The 25,566-nt window shown below is 35.9% G+C and overlaps 1 protein-coding gene across 4 annotated transcripts in view; it reads right to left on the bottom strand.

The window, feature by feature from the left end:
* Positions 1-25,566, bottom strand: part of LOC149078978 (cell adhesion molecule Dscam1-like) — a 297,831-nt gene that overhangs the window by 180,629 nt on the left and 91,636 nt on the right. For all 4 annotated transcript variants that reach the window (XR_016193869.1, XM_089241221.1, XM_089241220.1 and 1 more), the window contains exons 6-7: positions 16,562-16,831; positions 990-1,397 (exon numbers count right to left, since the gene is read on the bottom strand). Coding sequence is in view for 3 of the 4 variants with exons in the window: in XM_089241221.1 (XP_089097347.1) it covers positions 990-1,397; positions 16,562-16,831 (678 nt within the window). In the remaining variant the exon portion in view is untranslated. The remainder of the gene's footprint in view (positions 1-989; positions 1,398-16,561; positions 16,832-25,566) is intronic.

The following is a 25,566-nucleotide window of genomic DNA, read 5'->3' on the forward strand; positions in this document are numbered from 1 at the left end:
TTCTGCTATTGGTGATTTTCCAGCAATATCAGTGATAGATAGCAACTTTACTTGCCTTTGGCAATTTTGTTGACTATGACCGGCAACTTAACGTGTCTGACAACTTTTTCGAAACTCACAACTTTACTTGCATTTGACAATTTCTCGCAATAATTGACAACTTTAATAACATTCCACAATGCATTTGCAATGATCGACCATATCCCTAACAGATCCCGATTTCCCGTATTTTTATGAAGGAAATATGCCCAGCCTATGCATTTAACATGTGTTGCGCGTTTTCTACCGAAACTTTTTTCGTGGGCAGTAATTTGTGCAATCCCTGCCATAGATATATAGCGTATTTATAATGATTATCAAACGGGACAACTTATACTGATATAGAAAGATGAAGGCCAACGATATTATCTCAAGCTTTGTAAAAATTAGGCACCAGACGGCTGAATGAAGACTAATACAGCCCCTTCGTCAGTGGAAATAATCTGTAATAGCGCAGACCAATCGCTGAAATCAAAGCACGTGATCGGATCGGAAGCTGACGATATTGAGGCAGCTGCCTGGTGATTAATTCTTGCTATTTTGAGCCAATATCGTTGGCCTTCATCATTCTACACTGTGTACTCAAAATGTATTTCCATTAAACTCCTACTAATGTTGAACTACTCAGAACCATTATGAAACCGAATTAACACAAAGAGTTTCGAACTACTAAAGTGATAGAAATTGAAGGAAGCTAGAAATGCAAACAGAGTGAATTCAAAAGCTTGATTGATCAAATTAAAATGGAAATGAAAATTTAATTATCTGCATTCAAGTTGAGAGTTCCTTTGTCTCGCTGTTTGTCTTTCTGAGATTTCAGAAAGAAGAATTGCAATTGATAATATTTCATTAATTCAATTAATCGAAATTCTGTACTTCTACTTGAATTTACTCATGTTTGATCTATATTTTCATTCGTTATCAAGAGAAAGAATAATTCAAATGCTTACTTCTTTCCCATAGGATGGACGTTATGGGATATCCTGAAACAGCGCATTCCACGTGCACGTCGTCACCGGTCACGACAGTTATATTATCCATGGGATGGACATACGGTGCCCCGTAGATGGATAGTTTTGCCGAATGGCTGATTGCACCGATCTCATTCCTAGCATGGCACGAATACAAACCCCCGTGTTCGGAATTCACGTTCGATATATTTATGAAGCTCGTTAGTATTCCTTGAGCGTCAACAAAGTCCCCGATTCTAAGACTTGGGCTCTCCAGCACGGGCCGACTGTATATCCTCCACGAAACTTGCGGCAGTGGATTTCCTGTTACTAGGCATCTCAAGGATATTCTGGAACCTGGGCGAAGAAGCTGATCCGAGAACACCTCACGGAATTCTGGTGGATCTTCTAAATAAGAAAACAAAAGAAACACACTCTCTGTGAATTGATGCCAAGATATCACATTATAAAGCAAACATGGAAACTATCACTACTGTCTTCTACTAAATATAAGTGTTAGTGGAGTTTTCACCAACATTTTTTGTGATCACATTGTATGAAATACACTAAAGTACTTAAACTATTGTAATGCATATAATGAGATTTATTATGTGGATACTTGTTTTATATATTTCGTATGTATATCACAAATGTATATTCTTATTTAAAAAAATTTCCAACACAATATTTCAACGTTTGTAGGCATTTTTTTTTCTGAATTCTAAACATGGATAATATTTATTCTATGGAGATGCCTATATACGTGCGCATTCATTACCATACCTTAAGTCAACTCACACTTTCTCACAAAATATTAGACCCTTATACAAAATCGAACCTAACACGTAGTTGCTCCTCCCTTTGAATGTTCATGTCGTGCTGCTGTCGTCGCATTGTTCGATCTGAAATTGATGAATAGGGTCTCTTACTCACAATTTGCATCAATACTTGCAGCGTTGCAAATGGATTCTTGGGATTACATACGCGTGCTACCGAAACGTTATTTGAAACGCTTGTTTGAAAAGAGAAGTTGATTTGTTTCTCGTGAGAATGTGTTCGTTTTTGCCTATGGTATAAAATTTCGTAGTTGTAAAATTATGAAATGGACAAAACAGAAAAAAAAAGAGAAAAACAATATTTGGAAGCACTTTTTCAAGATCGTTCGTCACTTTTAAGAAGACACTGCTTATAAATCCTAGAGGCCTCGTTTCCATAATACAGTCAACGCTCGATATAACGACCCCCTCCGTCTCATCGAAAACGGACGTTATGTTGGGAGGGTCATTATATTGAAAGTAAAACATATATGATAATCGTTCTATGAACGCGTTTGACACTTATCCTACCGGTCGTTGTAATGGAATGGTCGCTATAACATGGGATCGTTATAACGAGCGTCGACTGGGATTGTATCTTCGGGAAAAATTCTGTGTTTTTGTGAAATCAATTTCCATCATATATTTAGGTTGAACTTTTATTCTATTAGATAATTATTTAATTATTCGTAAAAAAAAAGAAACTCCTAGCGATTTTATGCCAGTCACAATGAATAATAATAATAATTAAATAAATACATACAAAACAGGGTTCAAATTTTATACCACGTATAGACTTTTCAACAGAAATATAGGTCTTTCAGTGTCCTTGTCTGGTGCGAATGCTAGACAGAGTCTCATTAATTTCAGTATAAACGTCCTATTTCAATATCAAAAACCGGATCAATGCATTTGGGTAGGCGCTCCGATCCTGAATATTATCAACTAAGTAATGAAATGCTGCTGCAATTAGATACGTGCGTGGATTTAGGTATTGCAAAATGAGCCACATCCTGGATTATACGGAACATTATCATGAAATTGTTTGCAAACCTAATAGAATTTCTCGAATAACACGTGCGGCGTACCGCAAATGTGATGCGCATACGTTGTCATCTGCTTTCTGTGTGTGTACGTTCGAATGATTCCGGAGTTATGTTTACAAGTAGGAGCCCTTACAAAATTAAGGACATAAAGCACCTTGAAAAGCCACAGAGGTCCTTTACCAAACGAATAGCTGGCATGAGTGGCTGGTCTTATTTCGAGAAGCTTGAATTTCTGGGTTTGCATTCTCGGGAATACCGTAGAGTTGCTGCAGATCGGAAGATCTGCTACAAATTAGTACACCAAATGGTTTATCTGCAATCGGTAGAACCTTTCTTCAAGATTATGGTCAAACGAACCAACCTATGTAGGCATCACTTTCAAATAAGAATGCCAATGACCAGAAGGGATTGCTTTTCCAAGTATGCAGATGCTGGGAAAGTGGAGCAGTCAGCAAATAGAACTTGTATGCACTTCCCGAGCTCCATATGCTCCATTGCTGTCTCTGACAGTTTTTCTTTTTTTTTAAATTATCGTTATTATTTAATTTGTGTTCATTAATATTTTATTTATATTTATTATTAATTACTCTTCCAGTGTAAGTGCATTTCATGCCTTATGGGGCTGTTGTAAAGTGAAAATAAAAGAAGGACGTCTCTCCGCAGAGAGTTGGCAGACCTTCCACACGATATTAATATGAAAAATCGGGCATTTGAAATTTTCATTTCAAAATATGGAAACAGTATCACCAGCATCACACGAAGGAGGCATACCTCTGTCAATATAAATACTTTGGGGCTATTTTCATACGAACGCACACCATTCCGGCTTGAACCGATTCCTTAGAAATTTCCCAGAAGAATGTTGCCGAGGTACATATACGGTTAAGCAGTATAGTGTCCTTGTCTTTATCCATTTATTTCGCAACTAGAATACATGTTACAAAGTTGCAGAGGTGATAGTTCGGCCAGATGACGTCTTCTCATGATGTTTAAAACATCAGCATTCTTCAATAGAAATTTGAATACGTGATCAGAGTTTCACGCGTGAGAAAACGGTGCGTCGGAAGACATCAATTAGCGCTCATTTAGTAAGGGAGGAGACTATAAATCACCGCTATTTATAATCTGTTAACACCGAACACTGTCTTCAAAAAGTCACTGATAAGAGAGGGAGAGAGACTCAACGCCGTAGCGAAGAAGGAGGAAGCGAACGAGTCTTAGGGTAAAATACGGAACGTCAGAAGATGATCATCATGGCGTGCTAGATGAGGAGGGAGTAAATTGCAAGACAGAGAGAGAGAGAGTAATTATCATAGGACGTAACATACTTCGAAAATTTTGACTCCTCCGCGTTGACGACGTTACCTTAATTTCCTTTATTGAGAGATTTCCAGAGTTGGCGCCTAGACGACGAGTGAGAAAGTAGATGGAGCTTTGCTCTACCATGTTTCAAAGCTTCAACGCGTTCCCCTGATGTTATAATGAAATTGAAGAATCTCCGATCATGGAAAATTCCAGAGAAATCCGCCATTTCGCTCACTTTCCTCTCTCTTTTTCCTTTTAATTTTAGGCGAGAGAAATTCTCGAGTTCGTTCTCACTTGGAGCAGCAGCAGCAGCAGCTTGTAATCACAGCAATAATTTGCAGTTGATTGATGAGGCTTAGGGAAGGACCGTCTCGAGTCAAAACTGTTTTCATTCAATTATATCAATTTTTCTTTTTACTTTATCTGTCATTGGGCGGTTCTTCTCTCTCCTACAACTTTTAGAAAGTGATTCTAATCATTCGGGAATGCTTCTGATTTCAAATTTCTCTGAGACAGAAATAGGAGATTATCGAGACGTTTTAATCGATTACTGGCGAATAATTTTATTATAAATTCACTCGTTTACGGTTCTCGTGGATAAAACCACGGAAGTTCGATCTTATTTTTCATTTTCAATACGTATAATCGAGATGGCTAAAGGCGTTTAATTAGAATGATAGATATGCCAGGAATAGCTACTATTCAGCTGAATACATTTGCTGGTCTTCAGAAACTATTTTATCGAGCACCGCATGAATGTTCTGTACATTGATCGAACCATGATGTTCCTCTGGGCTATTATGGCGTTCTCAATTCACTTTTCTGGTTGGTGTTTTATCTAAAACTAGGAGGGTTAAAGAGAAAGACAAAGATCAAAACGACATTGAAACTACCTCAACCGAATATGGAATTAGGTCTGATGACTCCCTAATAGGAATCATGATCCTTATAGCCCCCCACCAAGCAATCAGGAGCTACCAGGTCGCAGTAACGTCAATACGTAGCGAACGTTCCAAGTCAAGTTAAAGTTCGACATGGGTTGACCTGGGCACCCTTTGAAACACTAGGCAGATTTATCTGCCATTTGTGGGAGAAGTGTGACCATGGCCACCACATCCTGGAGCGGGGCTCCTAGGCTAGGATCTTTTGCGGGCCCCCGATTTGACTGTAATTAATAGCATGAAAAAGCAAAAAATGATGAGAACTGTCCTGGGAACCTGGGCTAGAGCCCTGCCAGACCCTCTCCCCCTTTGTGGGAGCCATGAGTGGGACGTCAGTCTTACAGCTACAGCGAATCGTTGTCCCTCGTTTTTTAAAACGCTTAGACGCCCCACTTTGATCAAATAAACTGGTCTTTGACGTCCTGAGATGAAGAACGACAAGTCCGTCCAGTTATCAAGGTGACTTTAAGGACAGATCTAAGGTGCCTATAAAAAATATTTGGCTTTTCATCCATTTTTGAGCTGATATAACAGGTATGCAGTTCCAAATAATATCTTGGACTTCCTTAAAATAAGCTTGGTAGGGAACAGTAATTTCGTTTAACTACTTTACCTATATAGCCGGACTGATTCATCGTCCTTTATATTGGAGCGGCAAAATCAGTTTTTTGAGAGATTGGCTCTAGTGATTATAGTGACATCACACTTTGTTCAAAGGTGTTGGATAAGATAAGTCAGCTTAGTAGTTCCACTTGCTTTAGTCGATTGCATTACCCGCCGACGCGTCATCATCCGTGATTTCACGAGGAGAGCGCATATTGGTTATTTTTACTCCATCACTCTCATTGAATATTTCCAGCATAGAAGTAAATGAAAAGATAGCAAAGATAGAAAAAAAAAAAGTGACTGGACCACGGCATGATATCCTGGAGAATCCTATGGTACCTCTAACACTGGTCGTGAAAGCCTGTCTTCCCAACATGATCAATTGTGATCAAATCCAATAATGCTTTGAAGTGCAGCACATTTTTAACCATATCCTCTATTAACAGTTATTTGTTACATACTGTTTTGGATACTACATTAAACAACAATCATTATGACATATAACATGTTCATGCTAGTATTAAAAAGAAATAAAATTAAGCAAAACAAGTATATATTCAATTGTCTATTATAAAGGTATACAATTATGTGAATACTCTCGGGATTTAAAGACTTAGTTTTTATATATTTTGTAAATGAAGATAAAATTGCATTATACTTTTGGGACCCATCTTGAGATAATTATATAAAATGGAAACTGATCATCATCTTGTTATGAAAATGAATTCGATTCGACGCTAACCGAGTAGTGAAACGTTTCTCTTTGGATATCGATTTCTCCAGTGCAGGATTTCATCATAAATTATATATTCAGTGAACATGAATAAAGGTCATTTCATGGTGAGTGCTAGTGCCATCTATTTTATGACCATTGTAGTTAGACGTAATAACATCTACTCGAAAGAGAAAAAAAAAATAGAGCACGAATTCTCTGTATTTTTTAAAAGAAGCATGTAAATTTATGTTATTCGTATGCATACTACGTTGGTCGATCTTTTGGCCCACAATCTACACAATTCGAATGAGATACGAAAAGTGAGATAATGAGATGACGAGAGATACCTAAAAAAACATTTTCATCATGACAAGAATCTGCAGAGTACAGAAAATGATCATGAACGTTGTGATAATATCTCCAGAAGAAACGAGCTTCCGGTTCTCGGTCATAACTAAATTCAAAGTAGAGCAGAGCGACGAGAGAAAACAGAATAAGAGAAAAAATAATATAAATAAATGAGAATGAACAAAAAAATGAAAAAAAAATAATAATAAAGGTCATTTTCCTTGATGGACCCCATCACGTATGTGTAAGGCGTCACCGAGCAAACGTGGTTTTCGTCAAAACACTTTACGGAAAACGAGAAAACACGAGAAAGAACTTCGTACTTCCTATAAGCAAGCTCATATCTCGCTAATTGTGTTACCTTAAAACTTCGAAACTGTTATTCCACGAGGAAAAGGGTAAATATTTCTCAACCTCAATTCGACCTCGTTAAACATTGAAAAGTGCGTCCCTGAATGTTGGTGTAGCTCTCACGGATATTCCTACGATTGACATTTTCTCGTTCCTCGGTGAGAGTTTTAATCACTAACTCCGTTTGTTTAAGTAACACTTTGAGTCAACCGCGGCGTATATTTATAACAGAAAAGACTAGTAAGGCTAATAACGTTCGTTGTAGCCCGTCGACAGCGTTTGAATATTTCACTGCTGAAGTACGGCACCACGCAGTTGCAGTTGGAGTTTCTAACGAGTAGAGATCCACCGCCCATGTATTTAGAAAGGCGAGAATATGCTGATGAGAGATATTTTTCAATTATGTGACAAGTCTTTTGGAAACCTTCCGACGAAAATAAGCTTAAGCTATGATAACTTGTGAATCTTCAAAAATCAGTGTTAAATAACATTAGTGACTTTACGATGAAATTTTATATTCCTCTCCATATTCGAGGAGGATATCGATTCGGTTTTCTACCTTCTATTCCTTCATATATCGAAGATAACAAGTTTCATATTAGTGGTATTCCCTATATCATTTAGAGCAGCGGTGCGGTCCCTAAATTCTTTTCGTCGTGCACCCACGGAAATCTTGGTGTCTGGCATGCCCCCCCCCCCCCCATCATTTATAGCAACAGGAACAGCCATGTTTTAGTGAAAAAAATGTTCTCGGACAATACACGACATTATATCCAGTACTAGTAAATTTGATGCGATAGTAATGTTATCTGCTGGACTATAGCAATGTTTCATACTCCTATCGAGAGATGTCGATAAATCGCAATATTTGTCAAATCGTAACATTATTACTATTGTCCATTAAGTCTGCCAACGTTTCAGCGCTGCTTTCGCTCGTTAGTTTTAATAAAACTTTTCTTTATAAGTATTATTTATATATATTATCATTTTTTTCAACACTTGACATTATTATTATTTTTATAGTTTTACAATTAGACAGCACCACCCTCCCGCTAAGAAGGCGATCGATCCATAAGGATCTGTGCAATCTGATTGGGAACCGCTGATACGGAGAATGTCAAACTCGGCTAAAATGCTGAACCGTCCAATTACTATGAATTCTAATGATGATAAATAACCTTACTTTCAACATAACCATCCATGTGGATAAATTGACATATTCATAAGCACCTAAACTCTCGCTATTTCCTTGTGTATTTGCGAGAAATTCTTATAATCTCAGCATACCTATGACTTTTTTTTGACAAACGCGAGACCCCTCTGCATTTCGTCATCAATATGGCAATAAATAAAATGAAGAAAACAATAAAATAATTTGGCTATCACTAGTCAAAAAGAGAATTTTGGACACCCGCGCAATATGCGACTAATCCTAACATTCAAGTCCATTAAATATATTCGGTAAAAAAATAGCAATGATTTTCAATGATCCAGTAAGACTCAAAATAAGGATTTCGATTTTGTTATGTGTGTGTGAGCCGTAATTATAAAGTTTGATAATCTAATTATTTAAGTTTCAACGAGTGGTGTGTGGTATATATCCATGCATATATCTTTTTTTTCCTCCGTTAAAGTGTACTAAAACGCGTCCTAAGGCCCTTGGTAGGACGTGTAAAGGACGTTTAATGTTAATGTCAGTGTTATGATCTCGTATCTCGCGTTAACCAGAAAAGCAATTTGGTCAGTCACTGATCTTGTTGGAAGATCATGACCATGTTTAAACTGATGACGGCCGCTCGACCCAAGATACTCTTATTCAGTAGTGTATACTCAGGATTTTCTCAGTTTGGGCGAAAAGGAGGAGGTAAATCCAATATATATATTTTTTAACACTATAATCGGGGTTCAAGGATAGGGCTTTAAGCTCAAAACTGTGATTGTGACCATTGATCAGTTGATCATTTTTGTCGCACCACGGTCATTTTCTTCACAAGAGGGCTAATTAGACCGGGACTTACAATTTATTGCCGATTCCGAACGGCAGGCTTGTTTTTTTTATACTCATCGAGAGGTTGGTGCGCTAACCCCTCGATGCGGTAGCCGTGATTGTGACTTACTCTTGTTACTCTATCCCTTGGGGGTACGCCTATGATATTATTCATGTAATGGTTTGGGTTGCCGTATTTTCAAGTATGTTTGACATCATGTACTTATATGGGCATTTTTAGACACCTTGTTGTATAGTTTGTTTGTTGTGGCCTTTGTATTAAGTAAAATGTATTTCGTTTAAAAGGACTTCTGAAACCCAATATAGTACTGACTTGGCCTGATATTGTAAATAGGTGTCGCTCATTTATGCCTTCGATACGAATTTCGAAATCGTGTTCTGCGCTTTTGTCTACGAAAGCTTGAACTGTAAAGGTGGTGGAAAATTTGTTTATATTTCCTCCTTACTTATACTTCTACTTGTACTTAACCGTGCATGCACCTCATACATATCCCACGTTCCTCTGCAGAATTTCTGACGAATCACTACATGCCTGAATGTTTGTTTTGAGTGCATGTGTGGGCCCCCGGTAATGTATTTATTTTGAAAGTGCTGTCATCTGAATTCCTTATTTTGAAGATGGTAAATGTTTGAATTTTCATGTTACGTAAGTACCATGTTGAGGGTATTTTTTATTATACTCCTTTAGGGTGAAATAACCGCTATAACTGCTTGTACTTGAAATTATCTGAAACTTTTTGCATAGTGTGTGGAAATTCATGCGCATTTTTATTCATCCTTAAATAGATGGTTGACCCTTTCTTCGTGATCTATTGAAGTATACTTTCACACGAAATTTGCATTAATGTATTATATTTATATTAATGAAAATAACTAGAGTGATTAGTTCTTCCCAGTTGTTCTTCAAAATTTAGCAATGTCTCCCATTATAGTTTTTTTTTATTAGTTTAGTCTTGTATTTTTATATTTATCCATATAGATTAAAGTGTCAAGAGAGGAAAACACTAAAAAGCTTAGTATGAGAGTAGGAATTAACTCTTTCCGTTACTATTCACAAGTTTTAAAATCCATTTTAGGATGGCATATCATGGAACTTTCCGTTTATAAAAGCAAAGTATCTCATAAAGGGTTCTCCACTCACTCACTTACGACTGTTGCGGATTAAGTTTCGTGGGAAAAGCTGCGTCGTCTCTCGCAGCTGAAAATTTTATCCAATTATCAAGCAAATTGCCTGCCAGAAAAGATACGCGCCTGGCAGTAAGTTTTATAACTCCCCTCCTATCGCACTAAACGTAGATTCCAGCCCATTAAACTAATTGCAGTTTTGCATGAATCGTTGGATCTTGAAAGGCCTAAACTCATCATTCCGATAGCTGGGATACCTGATTGCTAGGATTTGTGCCGAGCAGAGCAAGTGAGAGGAAAATAGCACGTATTGTTCAAGCTTATGCTCCGATGGATCGGTAATATCCAAAATGATGTCAGAATTTTTATCTTCCCAAACTTACTTCGGTGGACATTATCTAAATTCGCTGAGTGGCATTTTCTTGCCACCTGATGGCTCTCTTACGTCCCGAAGGGTGGTGAATTGCCTGATGGCGATAGACTGCATTTCGCATGTTTCGTTCTTCCCCGTTGCGTACATTTCTGACGCGGTTAACCCATCGAGCTTTTATTCTACAGATGTGTGTTAAAATCCCAGGTACGGCATGAATGCACAAACGTACACTTGTCTATAGTCTGTTTCAGGTTAACTTTGCAGTGAAGGGGAAGCTATGAGGGAACCGCATCACTCGTTGCTATGGGAACGAAAGCCTCTTAACCAATGTATCGATGCGCGGCCTTGGTAAGGTATGGCCGAGTTTTTTCTCGCCAATCTCACTGAGAAAAATGTTTTTTACGTGTAACGTAATGCGTGTAAAAAAATTGCACACTGAGGTAGTGATAATTATAGAATTAGAAAAAAAAAACTGCCGATACTTTCAGAAATTAAAGTGAGGTTTTTGTGAAATCATTTGCTTTGTTTTTTTTCCATCAATCAATCAAGTTTATTGTTTTGGCCGCCGGCCTTTAACAATTGGTTGGCAAAAAAAAGGATATTTCATAACACAAAATTGCATATGAAACACAAAATGAAATAACTAACATAAAAAGGATGATTATTTTAACGTATTTTAAACACTGTTTTTTTGATTAGAAGTGTTTTAAAATTAAGAAAAAAATAATTATCTTATATCAGCGTGTCACTTACTCTTCATTGATGTACGGTAATACTAAAAATTTCTAAAACCATAGTAATATTTTTCTGTATTACTCCCTTTCTCTCACCGGAAATTTATTCATAAAAAATTCCAAACAATAATATGAAACAACGTATAATTTTAAAATTCCGTATGGATTAAACATGACTCTCAAAAACTTGGAGATTTTTAATTTTTTCTTCAATTTACATAGAAAAAAATGAATGTTAAATAGTTTTTGAAGCCAATCAAAAAAAAATTAACAACAAGCAGATTTACTCTGTTTTCACGTGTAAACGTAAGAATAACACAAAATAATGATAATGATACGAAAAAAGTTTAGAATTTTTTTACTCGCTTTTCTTGATGAAATTTCTGTCGCTCACCCCCCTCCCTTCCCCCGAACGGTATACGTCGATGGCACTTGCTTTCAGGATAGTTTTAGTCTTTTGTTGATGTGTTGCTCATGTTACTGATGATTCTTATCGAGTTTTGTTTACAGCGAGTATTCAAAAACCAAGAATATAGTATTCAGGAATGGAAGAGCAGAGAACTTTTTAGCGTGGCTCTCTCAGGTGAAAAGAAAGATACAACTGTCACATAAAAGATTAAAGACTAAACCTTGTGCCCCCGCCCCCTCTCTTATTTTATCTGAGGGAACACTAAAGGCAAGGGGCATCTGAATTAATAGGCGGCCCCTGCTGTGGGTGGAAGCTGACGTTCGTGCGAGTGGAAGACGCGGCTCGTGTCAACACTCTCCGTGATCGGCAATAGTGGATTCGGAAACCACTACTCTTCTGTGAAGATGGCAAGAAATAAATAACTAAAAAAGGAGGACCTAAAACCGAAACTTCTGCACCCATAAAGAGCCTCTCACAATGGTACGAAACACACTTCCCGTAATCTATGAGTGAATATCTGAATTCACTGAAGCCTATTTTCGAGAGAAAAAAAAACGGTTGAATATTCGTATGGATGTAAGCGTATAACTGCATGTGAAACTGAATGTCGTTGTATGGATTTTTGTTAACGGTAACCAATATTTTTTTTAAATTCAAAAGTTTTAATAGAATAAAATTAATCGGTTAAATTTTTTTTCATTATTTTTTTTTTCAGAATCATAGAAAAAAATGAAATATTCTGTATAAAGGATCACCGTAAACCTCCAATATATGGGAACTATATTTTGCGGCGAAGGAATACACTCTCTACCTTTCTCTTTACTGCAAAGTTAACCAGAAACGGACTATAGTTATCATGAATCAGCTATAAATTTTAGATTTAAATATATAGCTCATCTATATACACAAAATAAGGTAACTTTAGTGAAGTATTCAAATGGTTGCAATTCAATCTTCATAATAAACCATCACAAGAAACTTCGAGCAAATCAAAATAAAATGTAACATTCAAACCCCCGGAGACATTTTCAGACATTGAAGTACTATATAATGATAAGTTGATGGAAAAGCGTGGTCTTGAAATTCACAGAAAACCTTTCCTATCTTACATTTTAATGAGGAAATCCGTTATACGTTGAAATATTTCGAATCCCAGATATATTCATGTTTATTACATATGGTCTGACATGCATAATTTTATTAAACTTCTGCATATTTTTCGTTGCAATTCACAGGAAATTGGCTTACACAAGGGAGGGGGTGGGGGTTGTGGTTATAATCCCTCCCAAGCCGAGATTATAGTGTTATGTTGGAGGAAAAAACGTAAACCCCCCCCCTCCCTTCAGAAGAAAAAAAAAACCGAAAACCCCCCCTCGAGAAAAGGACTTTCCCCAGAGAGAGATGAAGTTACCATATTTCCACATTTATTCTCATTCTCAAGTGACTTTGCTAAACGTATTATGCATTCAATTTCATGAGGTTTTCCACAATTTTAATAAGGGATAATTAAATAGTCGATAGATGATTTAATTATCATTTGAATTTCTTAGGGTGGTATTCACCGACATGATTTAAACTAGTGATGGACAAACTACTGCCCGTGGACTATATTCGGCCCGCTTAGATGTTCCATCCTGCCTGCCGTAGATTTCAAAATTATAATATTGAAATTTCCAACTACAGTGTTTAAAAAATGATTTAAGGGAGATGAGGCCTTTTTCGCATACGGAAAATATAGTAATGAGAATTTAAATAGAGAATTTATTTACAAAAAATTGCATATGCAAAACAATGGAGCACACATGCAATAAATATGCATAAAGCTGTTAAAATATGCATAAAGCTGTTAAAATATGCTTCCTGTATTTATTTTTTCACGGTTGTAGAGGACATAACCGATTCTCTCATTTACGAAACCATGACAGTCTTTAAAGTAGACAACATATTCCGCCACGCCATTTTTGAGCACATAATTTCATTTACCATACTCCTCCTTTTTAACTGGCATGCCGAGAGGCAGCGAGAGAGATCAGCTTGCCGAGAATACCCGCGTTTTCCGGCATGCCGGGAAATACGAGTCACAAATGCTGGAAAATTCTTAAATACTGTAACTGTATTTTAAAAATTCTTTGAATTGGCAAAATACACATATTGTGATACTTATTAATCCTCGATTTTCCCGGCATGCCGAGAACGAATCAGACACCGACATTCAAAATATGATGTCCTCTAGTTTTACGGCATGCTGGCTAATGCGGGGGGAATATGGTATGAATCAATGTCCAAATAAATCCGGTCCAACATTTTTTTTTCTTTTTGATTGTGCTTCCGAAAAATGCTCATCACTGGTTTCATCACATCATCTTTGTTCATCACTAGTTCAAACTAGTCACAAGTTTTGTATTGACTGTCGACGCGGATTCGTTAAAAACCTGAATTTAACCAATTCGTGTCGATCTCCTATCCGAAACGTGTCTGTTGTTATATCGGACCACTAGGAGCCTGGGTTAATCTAGATAATTATATATATATTCTTCCAGTGGTTCGATATAACAAACGAGTTATATTTACACAAAATAAAAGTCAATTAGAAAAATCCATTTCCACGATATCAAATTCTGCATAATACATAAACAAAATACTGTATGTTCAATTATAATAATTTTAACTTGATGTTGGAATAACTCTCTTTTAATCACTCTTTATGCCTAATTTCGCCATCTGCCCCCTGTTAATTCCTCCTAATTTAGGTTTTAACTAAACGTCTATAATTTACTAGAATTGTGGTAAGAATTTCTTTCCTACCTTTTCCTCCATCCCTTTCATCACAGATGATCGCCGCTCCTGATACTACTCGTGAAATGTGCTTACAAAAAATTCTACTCTTTCTACATTTTTTCCAACTTGATTTCTAGTTTTCACTAATCAATTCTGCTTTTTTCAAAGATTCCAAAAAGTAAAGTTTTGAGGGGTACCAACCCCCTATTTCTAATTGGTAGTCCGGCTTCAAAGAACGATCCATCCATTGGGTGATGAGGATTACGTAGGTACAAATAGTATATAAATTGACATCATTGGTCAAGGTTCACCCCCTACGATCTTTCGAAGCATATGGGAGGAAGACGTTTTCTGTGGGGGGGGGGGGAAGCTGTACAAAAAAGAAGGAAAAGAAAAGTAGAGAGGAAGCAAGAAAATCAGAAGGCACATATTCCCAAGAAGGGATGCGTACAATAGATGAAATAAAGTCAATCACCTGCAGGTGGCAATTACAAAGGTCAAGAGGCTTCAGTATATAGGGAAGAGAGAGAGAAAAGAAGAATACGGAGCGGCTATTACGCAAACTTTGAAGGGGCCCTTTAAGTAAGTGGCCATAAAATTAAGGAGTGTTGATGGAGGCGAAAGAGCATGTTTTGTACAAATTAAATGGCTCAAGTCCCCTTTTCCCTTTTCTCTTATTATTATATTATATCGGGCTGGAAATTGGACCTCTCCCGCTTCATCTGATAGCGATGGCTATTGACGCCATAGCACTGTGAATACCACCCTCACAATAACAACTTTGTTAGATACTTATAATACGGGTTTTCCACAAAAATAACTAATTTTTGTAGATATCCATTATTGATCGTTTCTGAACAATGTACCTGCCACATCATATATTTGTTGTTTCGAAGAATGTATAATAAATAGTTTATGGAAATATGTATGTTCAAAGATATTTCGTGCCTTGTGATGGGAATTCCAGACTCGCCCTATATCTGAAAGATTTAGAAGCTATACAGACATACATGGAATGAACTATAGTACTGATAGGGCTATACGGAGGAGTCTGCTAATCCGAGTTAATAAGACACTCGTCTGTAATACCAAAGGATGGAAGCTTGAGTAAAATTCGCATCCGTGCGAGACACATTCTCAGTACAGAATTCGGTGTGTAAGCCACGGTGAAACTACTCGGAATACTCGCAGATGTAGTGAAACAACCGCAATACTGCGAATTCTCCTCTGCAAACGATATTCCATCAACACATTTCACAGTTGGGATTTTTTCAGACAAAACTTTTCTTTTTCCATATTTGCGTTTTTGTTTTTCTGTTTTTTTTAAAAACCCTGATTTGGGGTAGTTGCGCCTCCAGGGTCACGTATACTTTAGAGCTGCCCCTGGATGTTCAAATACTTTGCAAGATCGATCGATATCCCCTTTCAGAGTTTGTGCGAATCTTATCTGAAACACAGGTACAACAGAATCTTGTATTGGTACCTTAGAAAGCCCCTCAGCTTGAGGTGTCCCTAAACTAACTCCTCGGTGAGAAAAATATGTAATAAAATAATTAAACATTAAAGTAATAAATATATATATATATATAAACAAATAAATTATAATTATTCATATTATTAAACACATAAATTATATCATTTAATAAATTATAATTATTATAATTATACTGTGTATCCCTCGCTTAAACAAAATGCCAGTTGTGTAGCAAAAATGATTGTAAATGCAATTTAATACAGCTATAAAATTACTCTATATAACGCAAACACCATAATATAGATATAGACCTCTCTTTGCAATTGATAAAGTCCACATTTATTTGTTCGTATTATACTACGGTTACACAGAGAAACGCGATGTAAATTTCAAATAAATCCCAAGGAATTATTTTTATCATTGGGCTTAACTGTATGAATATTAAAATAAGTTTCATTCATCTCATATTTTTCAATTCTAGCTATTCTTTTTCAAAAGTGCTTATATAAGTTTCTAATTAGCATAGCAAAATACACATTCGTACCTTCCAACCTCAACTGTGCAGAACCTTGAGCCGTTACATCGTGGCTCCTGACAAAGCACTGGTACATTCCCCGGTCCTCTCTCTGAACGGCGTAGATCTGTAAGACATCTGAACTTATTAGCTTCGATCTCGTAGATGCAACAACAGGCTTGAGATTCTTCATCCACACCAAAGAAGAAGCTGGTGGACCTGTTACGTTGCATGCAAACGTCACAGTCATACCTTCTTTGACTGTGAGACGTGGTGGATGTACTGTTACTCGTAGAGGTTCTAAAAAAACAAAATATAAATAGTTTTATAAACATTTAGTTGGTGAATAAAATATGTAACCAGTTGAAAGATCGAAAATCCCTGTACGCATAACTGTTTATCTACAAGTTATTACATCATGTATACATTATATGCATCGCAAGATTTTCAAACAGTACATACTTTCAAATGGTCATTTAATTATACAATTTATTTTCTTCTTCATACAAATACAAATACAAACAAATACAAATACAACGCCACAACAGGCAAATTGCCCAACGAGGTGGCTGACTTAAGAACATCATGGATCCCCGAGCATTTTTTTTTTTTTTTTTTTGGAGGCCCTACCTACTACTATTACACCACTCATGCACCCCGCCCGCACCCCCCCCCCGGAACCCCCCCCAACGAATCGGTACATGCGGGAATGTGCGTGTACGTGTAGTGAAACCTGACGTGAAGTTTTTGTTGTTTCTCTGTAATGCTTGTTATGTGTAGTGCTGCCATCTGCCACAAGTTTTTCTAACTATGAGTGAAGTGTTATGATTGAATGATTTATCGTTGTAGGACTGTTGCTCTCTGGGGCGAGACTTTTTAACGGGGAGATCGGCTCGCATTTGCGCCTTGAAGTTGGGAACCACAGAAAACCAACTTCAGCCGACCACCACTGTGGGGTTCGAACCCGGATCCTCGCATCGCGAGTCCGTCACTATAACCACTCGACCACCACAGCATTTAGGCACACAGGAACACACTGAAAGAAAGATTATAAATTTTGTAATAATTCTTATATACGAGTGAATGGAAAATTCAAAGTGATAGTTGTGCGAAGTCTCTCTCAAGAGAAGCGACAGCACTACACATCACTAGCGTTACGCAGAAACATAAGCAAACTTCACGTTAGGTTCACAGCACGTACACGAGCATTCCGGCATGTATTAATTTATTAGAAATATCGTAGAGGAATGTGCACGAGATGCATGTACTGTTAAGTAGTAGTAGTCCTTCAACACGATATTTGCATGACATGAAAATTCAGGCGCATGGTGTTTCTACTTCAAAATATGGAAAGCAGATGGGAGAATCAGTGACATACGAAAATGCATATCTCCTACAACATAAATACGTTACACATTATACATACGCGCTCAGCGCGTTCCGTCATGTAACCGTTCTTCATGAATTCCCCAGAGGTATGTTCACGAGGAGCATATATGGCTAATTAGCGTTAGTAGTGGTTATGCTAGGCATTGATTAACCAAAGAAACATCGTAATCGAAATGTTCATGTTATAGACTAGCGGTTCCGAACACTTTTAATCGAGGAAATCTTGGAGTTCACCATGGACTCCCTCCCTAAAATAAGGGTGTCTATCATAGACCCCCATTTACAGTAGACTCTGCTGCTATAAATGGGAATTTCCTCGGACTCGAACAATGGAGGACATATTATTCAGTACTAGTAAATGTGATGCGATAGCAAGGCAATCTACTGAACTGCAAAAGAACTAAAACAACTTTTCATAACCCCCTCTCCCTAGGTTTGTCTCCACAAGCAAAATGTTTGCCAAATTACAACAATATTACCGCTGCAGTCTACCAATGTTGCAGCGGTGCTTGCACTTTTAATTTAACTAAAACTTTTCTTTTTAAGTCATCTCTTTACATTATTTCTACAACTTTGCATTAACCCTTTCGGGTCTGAGCTGTTTCGACTGTTTGTCCCTGTGGACTGAGGGTTTTTGGCAGTTTTCATGATTTTTTTTAAAAATACTTCGAATATATACATCTCAACAGTTTTTTTAAGTAGAAATTTCAAACTCTTTTCTTTCATAATACAGCAATTATTTAAAAGTACTAATAATTAATATTTAAGGAGAAATAATTAAAAAAGTATGTTTTAGAGTTTAAAAAAAGTTACGCACAAGAAAACATAATTTTTTAACATAAAATTTCAAACAATTCTGAATATAAACGTGTCCAAGTGTTGTACAAATATCTAAAAATGGTTTTTATTAAAAAAAATCATTTTGTCATCAACAAACATAGCTACCTCACGTAGGAAGACAAATGTGTTTCACACAGCTATACTTACTTCTACATCATTTCATAAAGCTACATTCACTGGCTACTACCACACACATTTATAAGTATATATATATCTATATTTACTTCTTTTTTTTTGGAATTATAAGATTTTAAAAACACTGGGAACATATATATTCAGCCATTTTATAGCTACTAGAGTTAAAAGTTAAACCATAGTCAGACTCGAGCTCAGTTCCCTTGAACAAAAACGGCATCCGGAGTCAGGCTCGGGATTAGACCCGAGAGTTTTAATTTATTTTATAGTTCTACATTTGGACCGGTTCTACAATTACCCCCGTGGGGTCCAGGCACCCTAATTTGGTAGCCACTGTTATAGACAATCCTACATGTCTCGAAAAATTCTAAAATATCTTGAATATCTCGCCTTCTGAATCATGGAATATGATCAACATTTTATTAAAAAGCTAATTAATGTAATAATTGACAAACACACATCGAAAAGTTCCACCAATGAACAGTCACGACTTACCGCCCACACGTTATGGAAAACACAATTTTTGTTCATTTGGCTCCTTGCATTCGTCGTAAATTAGTATTGCACAATTTATAACAACAGTTTAGTAATGAAAACATGGGGGTATACGGCCTGCTAAATTTCCCACAATGATGACGGATTCACAATGTCCCATGAGAGCTATTAATGAATGCGACATTTATTCTGGGTATCACAGCGTTAATAACGTTTTGGACCGAATTTATTTGGATGAAGACACTCCAGAGAAATCTCAAGAAAGAGAAGGAAATACATAAGGAAGATTAAAACTCGAAGCAGATAAAGGGCAGATGTTCTCCGTTCGTGCGGGAGTGATTCCCACCTTTGAAAATTACTTCTAATGAATAGACCTTCCCAAATATCACCCTCTTTCTCATTAACAGGAATGAACAATCTTTTCCGAGTCACTAGTTAACGGACTCGATGGCCCTGTCACCGGTTGAGAACCTCGCGGTTAACTGAAGAATTAACATGTCAGCACGTCTGATTAAATTAGGAAGTCCATTAGTTTCTCCGGGAGACGTGTATTTACGTGGAATTCTCCTTTTCTTTTCTTTTTTTTTACAGGCTTGTCTCTTTTCTTGCTCCTTTTCTTTCTGTTCTTCCAGGATGACGAGTTAACTATTTTCTGTCTTTTCTTTCCTTTCAAAGACTTTCGAGTGCTCTTCCATCTTTCCCAGTACGATTCGGTCCTCCAGTACAAATAAAGTGCTGAAGCCGCAGCGAATTTTCTTGGAAATCGTTAAGCAATTTTTCTTCTTGAAAGGCCTCGGATAAGGTAGTGTTTTAAGTAGACTTCTTCTGCTTTGGGAATTAAGGAAGAAAAGGTGAAGGATTTTTCTGCCTCAACCCTTTACCCCTTAATTCACTTTCATCCAAGTCCCTTCCATTTGTTTACTTCGGGTTTCCTATGGGATTACAAGTGGTGTGCTCGATTTTCTATTTCGAACAATTCTTACTTAGTATAGATTTACGAAAATAACTTAAAGTACTACCCGATACCGCATTATCTGCGTTTTCTTTTTTGAAATAAAGAAACACAATAAATTAGTATATAAATGCTTTTGAGTGGAAACGTGCTGTTATACTGATGTCATATAGACATGCTTAAAATACTTCATATCAGATACTCGAACTAAGCTTTCGAAACCGTTTCAATTTTCTTGCATTGGATAAACAAACGATGCGTTTTGCTCATTAAAAAAAAATTATCAATGGGTATGTGTTTCGTCCGATACCATGCGCTCTTCTAGACTTGATATGATTTACATGTTCATACTAGACATATCTATGATATCCGCGTTGGTTAAAGTACCGCTACTTCTATTCAACTGCACAGGCACCTCGTGCACATTCCTCTCGGAGTTTTGAACGATTGGTACATGCCGCAATGTAAACGAGTGTATGCGTAGCCCCTAACGTATTTATGTTGTCAGAGTTGTTCTTATTTCGTTTTCTTGCTTACGCTGCAATCTGTTTTCCATGATTTAAAGTGAAAATGGTGAATGCTTGAATTTCCTTGCTATGTAAGTATTGTGTTGAAGGTCTGTCTGTTCTCGGCGGATAGACTTTTTACAAATTAGAGACTCTCTGACATTCGTGGCCGGTCACTCATTCATTTTTCTGAGGTTGAAAAACCTCAGAAAAATCGCCTTCAGCCGACAACCACTGCACCTCCTACGAGATTCATACATAGATCCCCGTACTTTACTGGTTTTTTCTTTAAGTAATTTTTTTTTATACCACAAATTTAAAACATATAATTACAAATTTACACATATGTTACACATATAACAATGTATATTTAACAAAATACATACACACATAATACATACACTTTGTAGCCTCAAGGAACTGAAATGTCCTTCCAGCAATCCACTGGGAAACAATATATACATTCTTCAAAATTGTTTCGTAATTTGCCTACTAACGAAGTCGAATATTATGTGAATTATGTTATTATTATTAACGTAATTTTCAATGTGAAAAATGTTTAATATCTTAAGGGGTCTTATACCCTTTTAACATGGTGAGTTTACTCCGAAAGTATGCTTTATTAGAAATTACGTTTAAAATATTATTTAACAACCAATATATTTGAAACTTGATAATTATATTCCATAATATATGAAGTGTGATTTATATTTTCAAGTGTGTGTGTGTAACTTGATATCTTCATTATTTTTTTAAAATAAAATTTTAAAATTGAGAAAAAAACATAAAATGTGAAAATGTATCATTGCCTTGCACACAGGATTTAATGAGTTGATATCACTATAACAAAATAAAAACAGACACAGAATGAAAAGAACAATTCATCTATGAAAATGAACCAAAATATTTAAAATCCATGAAATCAATGATAATCAAAATAAAATTTAAATTTGAAAATTTTAACATATGCGAATATGCGGTATTTATGAAAATATCTGAAATATCTTTGGTTCTCATTTTCATCACCATGCCACTACTTATAACACTGCAAAATTTCAATAAATTGGTTAATTAGTTTTGAGTTATCGCACGCACGAGTATAAAAAATGTCAATTTCCAGAAATTGCAGAAAAACGAAAAAATTGCATAATATGGGCATTATTCACCAGAATTCTTGATAAAAATCGTCAAAATTCTCCTTCAGCATATGAAACACTTTCACTATTGCTTAAAGTTTTACTGGTGACATTAATTTTTTTTCGTTTTGCGCGACGACAAGCTTTCGTGCTTTGGAGCACCCTAACCTCAGATCTTTTCACGCGCCTTTCGTCGAGCTTCAATATGCATATAGTTGCATTTTCTGCAGTTCTAATGTTGAGGTTCTTCATGATTTCTAGTCTCCCACAATTTCCACTTCATTGTACAAGACCACAGTTTCATTTACACACCTATATGAAATATATGCAGCCTCTTGTTTTCACGTGTCATCACCACTAATAACCATAATGAACTCCTCATAAGCAGATTAAACTACGTAAAACGCATTCGGATCTGAGGTATTTATACACCATTAGGATTGAATCTATTTATGATTTACATCAATTTTTGATTTGAAATTTGTGATTTACTCTGATATTAAAATAAATCAAGAAAATATATCCGGATACACCCATCCTTCGGCATTGCTTCAATATCTCTTTAAGATGTAATGCGAAGTGTGTCCGGTCATTGAATGTTCAGTATTTCTACTGTTAAAGTTTTTCATGATGTTGTTCACAACTAAGGAAAAAATTGACAACTTTTTTCAAATCGATTTTTTTTACATCGATTCTAAATCAAAAATGCATTCAAAACAACAATCTCTGAATACAGACTTTCATAGAGTGTATATAATACAGTCATTTGAAGGAAAAAAAAGTAAAACCTTTAAAAATAAAATCTTGAACATTATGAAATGATTAATATCCACTGTCTCTTTGAGGCATTTTATATAAATGTATACGCGGGAAGCTATAGCTGGTAAAAATAATTCCAAAGATGTAACAATATCAAAATATTTACTTTTAAATTTACTTTTCCCCCAAGTGTACTTCTACTATTATAAAGTATTCACAATTGAAAATATACCCCTGATGCTTTACATACACAATATAGAAATGTTCAAAATAATTCCTATGAGTTGTTAAATAAAAAAAATATCATTAGTGAAATGAAATATCCTATATTTTTGATCTTCTGGAGCGTCCGGAAAAATAGTTGTAAATATTTACAATCAAAGACTGGAAAGTAAAGCATTAATTGCAAAACATCCTTCTTTGTTCATAGCTAACTTATAAAAATTATATCTCTAGAACTAGATTAAAATACGCATACATCTTTTTTTATGATTTCACAAAAATGTTAATATGAAACGTTACTGTTTTTTTTCTTCAAATTTTTCATACAAGAAGCCAAGATTTCTTAATGTCGAATAGCATCTGTACCATGTAAGCAGGTTAGTTCAGGATGATTCTTTATTCCCCTCGTGAATTTTTATGTGTGTTGAAGATGCCAAGTCTCAGAGGAAAAATGATCTCATATAGCTAAAACCATCTGAGACTGAAAGAATAACGTATATACAAGGAAGCTAAGGGAGAAAGAAAGGAAGGGATTCGTAATAGCTTCGATGGGTAAAGCGTGCATCTATTCTTTTTTTGTTGTTGAATTCCATACTTACCGTTGGGTTTCTAATCATTGCTAATCTCTCTTGATTCTTATCGCTCCTTAACATATATTATCAGACGCACCGCAATTAGGAGCTAATTTCCCAGACCTTCGGGTAATTACTTGTAAGCAAGATTTTACCAGCTCGACTAATTTTGTTTTGGGCCGTAAGAGAGAGAGAGAAAGGAAAAAAAAAACGACTTTTACTACAAAGGAATGCGGTTGAGAAGAAAATTTTCGAGCATTAAAACGAAAAGTCTAGCGCTTCCTTTTCGGAAATTCTTTGCGCGAAAAGGCCATTACTACGATAGCTTTTATAACTCCCTCCATACCACTTTTCCGGCTCTCACATAGCTGATGTACGAAAACGAGAGAGAGAAGCAAAAAAAAAAAAAAAATTGAAATGTTAAAAAAAAGGAAATTTTCCTTTGGTCGTGAAATATTTATTGATCGCAGTAAAGAGTAAATGTTCTGGGAACTTCCTAAACTAAAGAAGAAAAATGGTTTAAGAAAACTTTTCTTCCTCCATTCACTGAGCGAATATAATAAAGAATGAGAGAGAACTTAGCTTGTATTTTCTGCAGGAAAAAAGGAGTAAAAAATAAGAAAACTTTTATTCATTCAAAAATGGTTTTCGGAACGTGCTGTGGCACGAGAAAAAACATTACCGCCCTGTTTTCAGGAAACGAAAACAACAGCCGAAAAAGAAAATCATAAGCAAGACTGTTGATGCATCTATATTCACTGCACTTTCCCTTATAGGCTATGAATGCATAACGGATGCTGCAAGGCACAGCTATAGATGTGTTTTTATATATATATGGACTCGTAAAAGAATCGAAAGACTCTTCTGATATCCATATACTTTTTTTCCCTCCATTTTTTTCCCCGCTTCAGTGAGAGAACACAATTTTTTGAAATTTAGTAAATGCTCTAATCGAAATATTTTAGTTCCATTTGATAAAATATAACTTCGTAATGCTCACGTTGAATTTTATAACAATAATTTATCCACCGTGTCCCACCCCTTTCTGAATAGAAAACAACTTTGTAAAATGAATTTCAGTTTCACGGGCATTGAATGTGTGATGATTTGCATATTATTATGATTCTTCCCGAAATATTTCTGCGATATCCAAATCATATTGAATAATTATATACTGTAACAATGGCTTCAGTAAATTTATTCATTATATTCCGGATGTATTGTATTGTTTTTTTATGATTAGAGAGCGGGAACAAAGAGAAATTCTTTGTCTGAAAATTTTCAGACATTACGAATATTGAGAATGGTCTATGAGTATATTATTCCTAAATGTTGAAAATATGATATGTACACAGTAATGTAAAAAAAAAGAGCAACTATTGATCTTCTGCTATGGTTTGTGCATATGCGATTCACAAAAATGTGTTATAGATTACATTATTGTGCATTAATTTAACTTTTCCATTGTAAAGTAATTTTTTTTTATTGGTACATTAGGCCAGACACCACAGTGTAATAAATATTACAGAAAAGACAGGAATTTTGGTTTACCCAGAGAAACGCAAAACACATCGATGCAGGATAAAAAAAAAAGGCAGAAAGAATTGTGACCGTTAGTTGATGGTGTTCCTCCCAACTTTTCTCTTGTTTTCGAATTAAAATATCCCACAGAATATTGCATTTGGAAACACGGATTTTTTTCTTGGGTTCAACGCAACACCTTGGGTTCAAGGCAAACTGTCCGTATAAAAAGTTGATTTTTTTAAAATGTTCAATAAACGTATCTGAAGTCTATATTGTGTGGATACTTTATATACTATATATGGATACTTTTTCCAACTGAAATAATTCCTCTAGAATCAACGGTTCACCAGTAATTTGCGATGCAAGGTGTTAGCTATGCATCCTATATGTACAATTAATATAAATCAACTAGAAAATGTCAGAATGTAAATACGTGACAGACATTTGAAGAATTTTATTTTATGACAAGTATATATTAGAGTGGTTGTAAATTATTGGGTCACTA

The sequence above is a fragment of the Pholcus phalangioides genome, unplaced genomic scaffold, assembly GCF_987345545.1.
Source record: "Pholcus phalangioides strain wild (caught in Gottingen) unplaced genomic scaffold, Ppha-v1.0 ptg000013l_1, whole genome shotgun sequence".
NCBI classification, from domain to species: Eukaryota; Metazoa; Arthropoda; class Arachnida; order Araneae; family Pholcidae; genus Pholcus; species Pholcus phalangioides.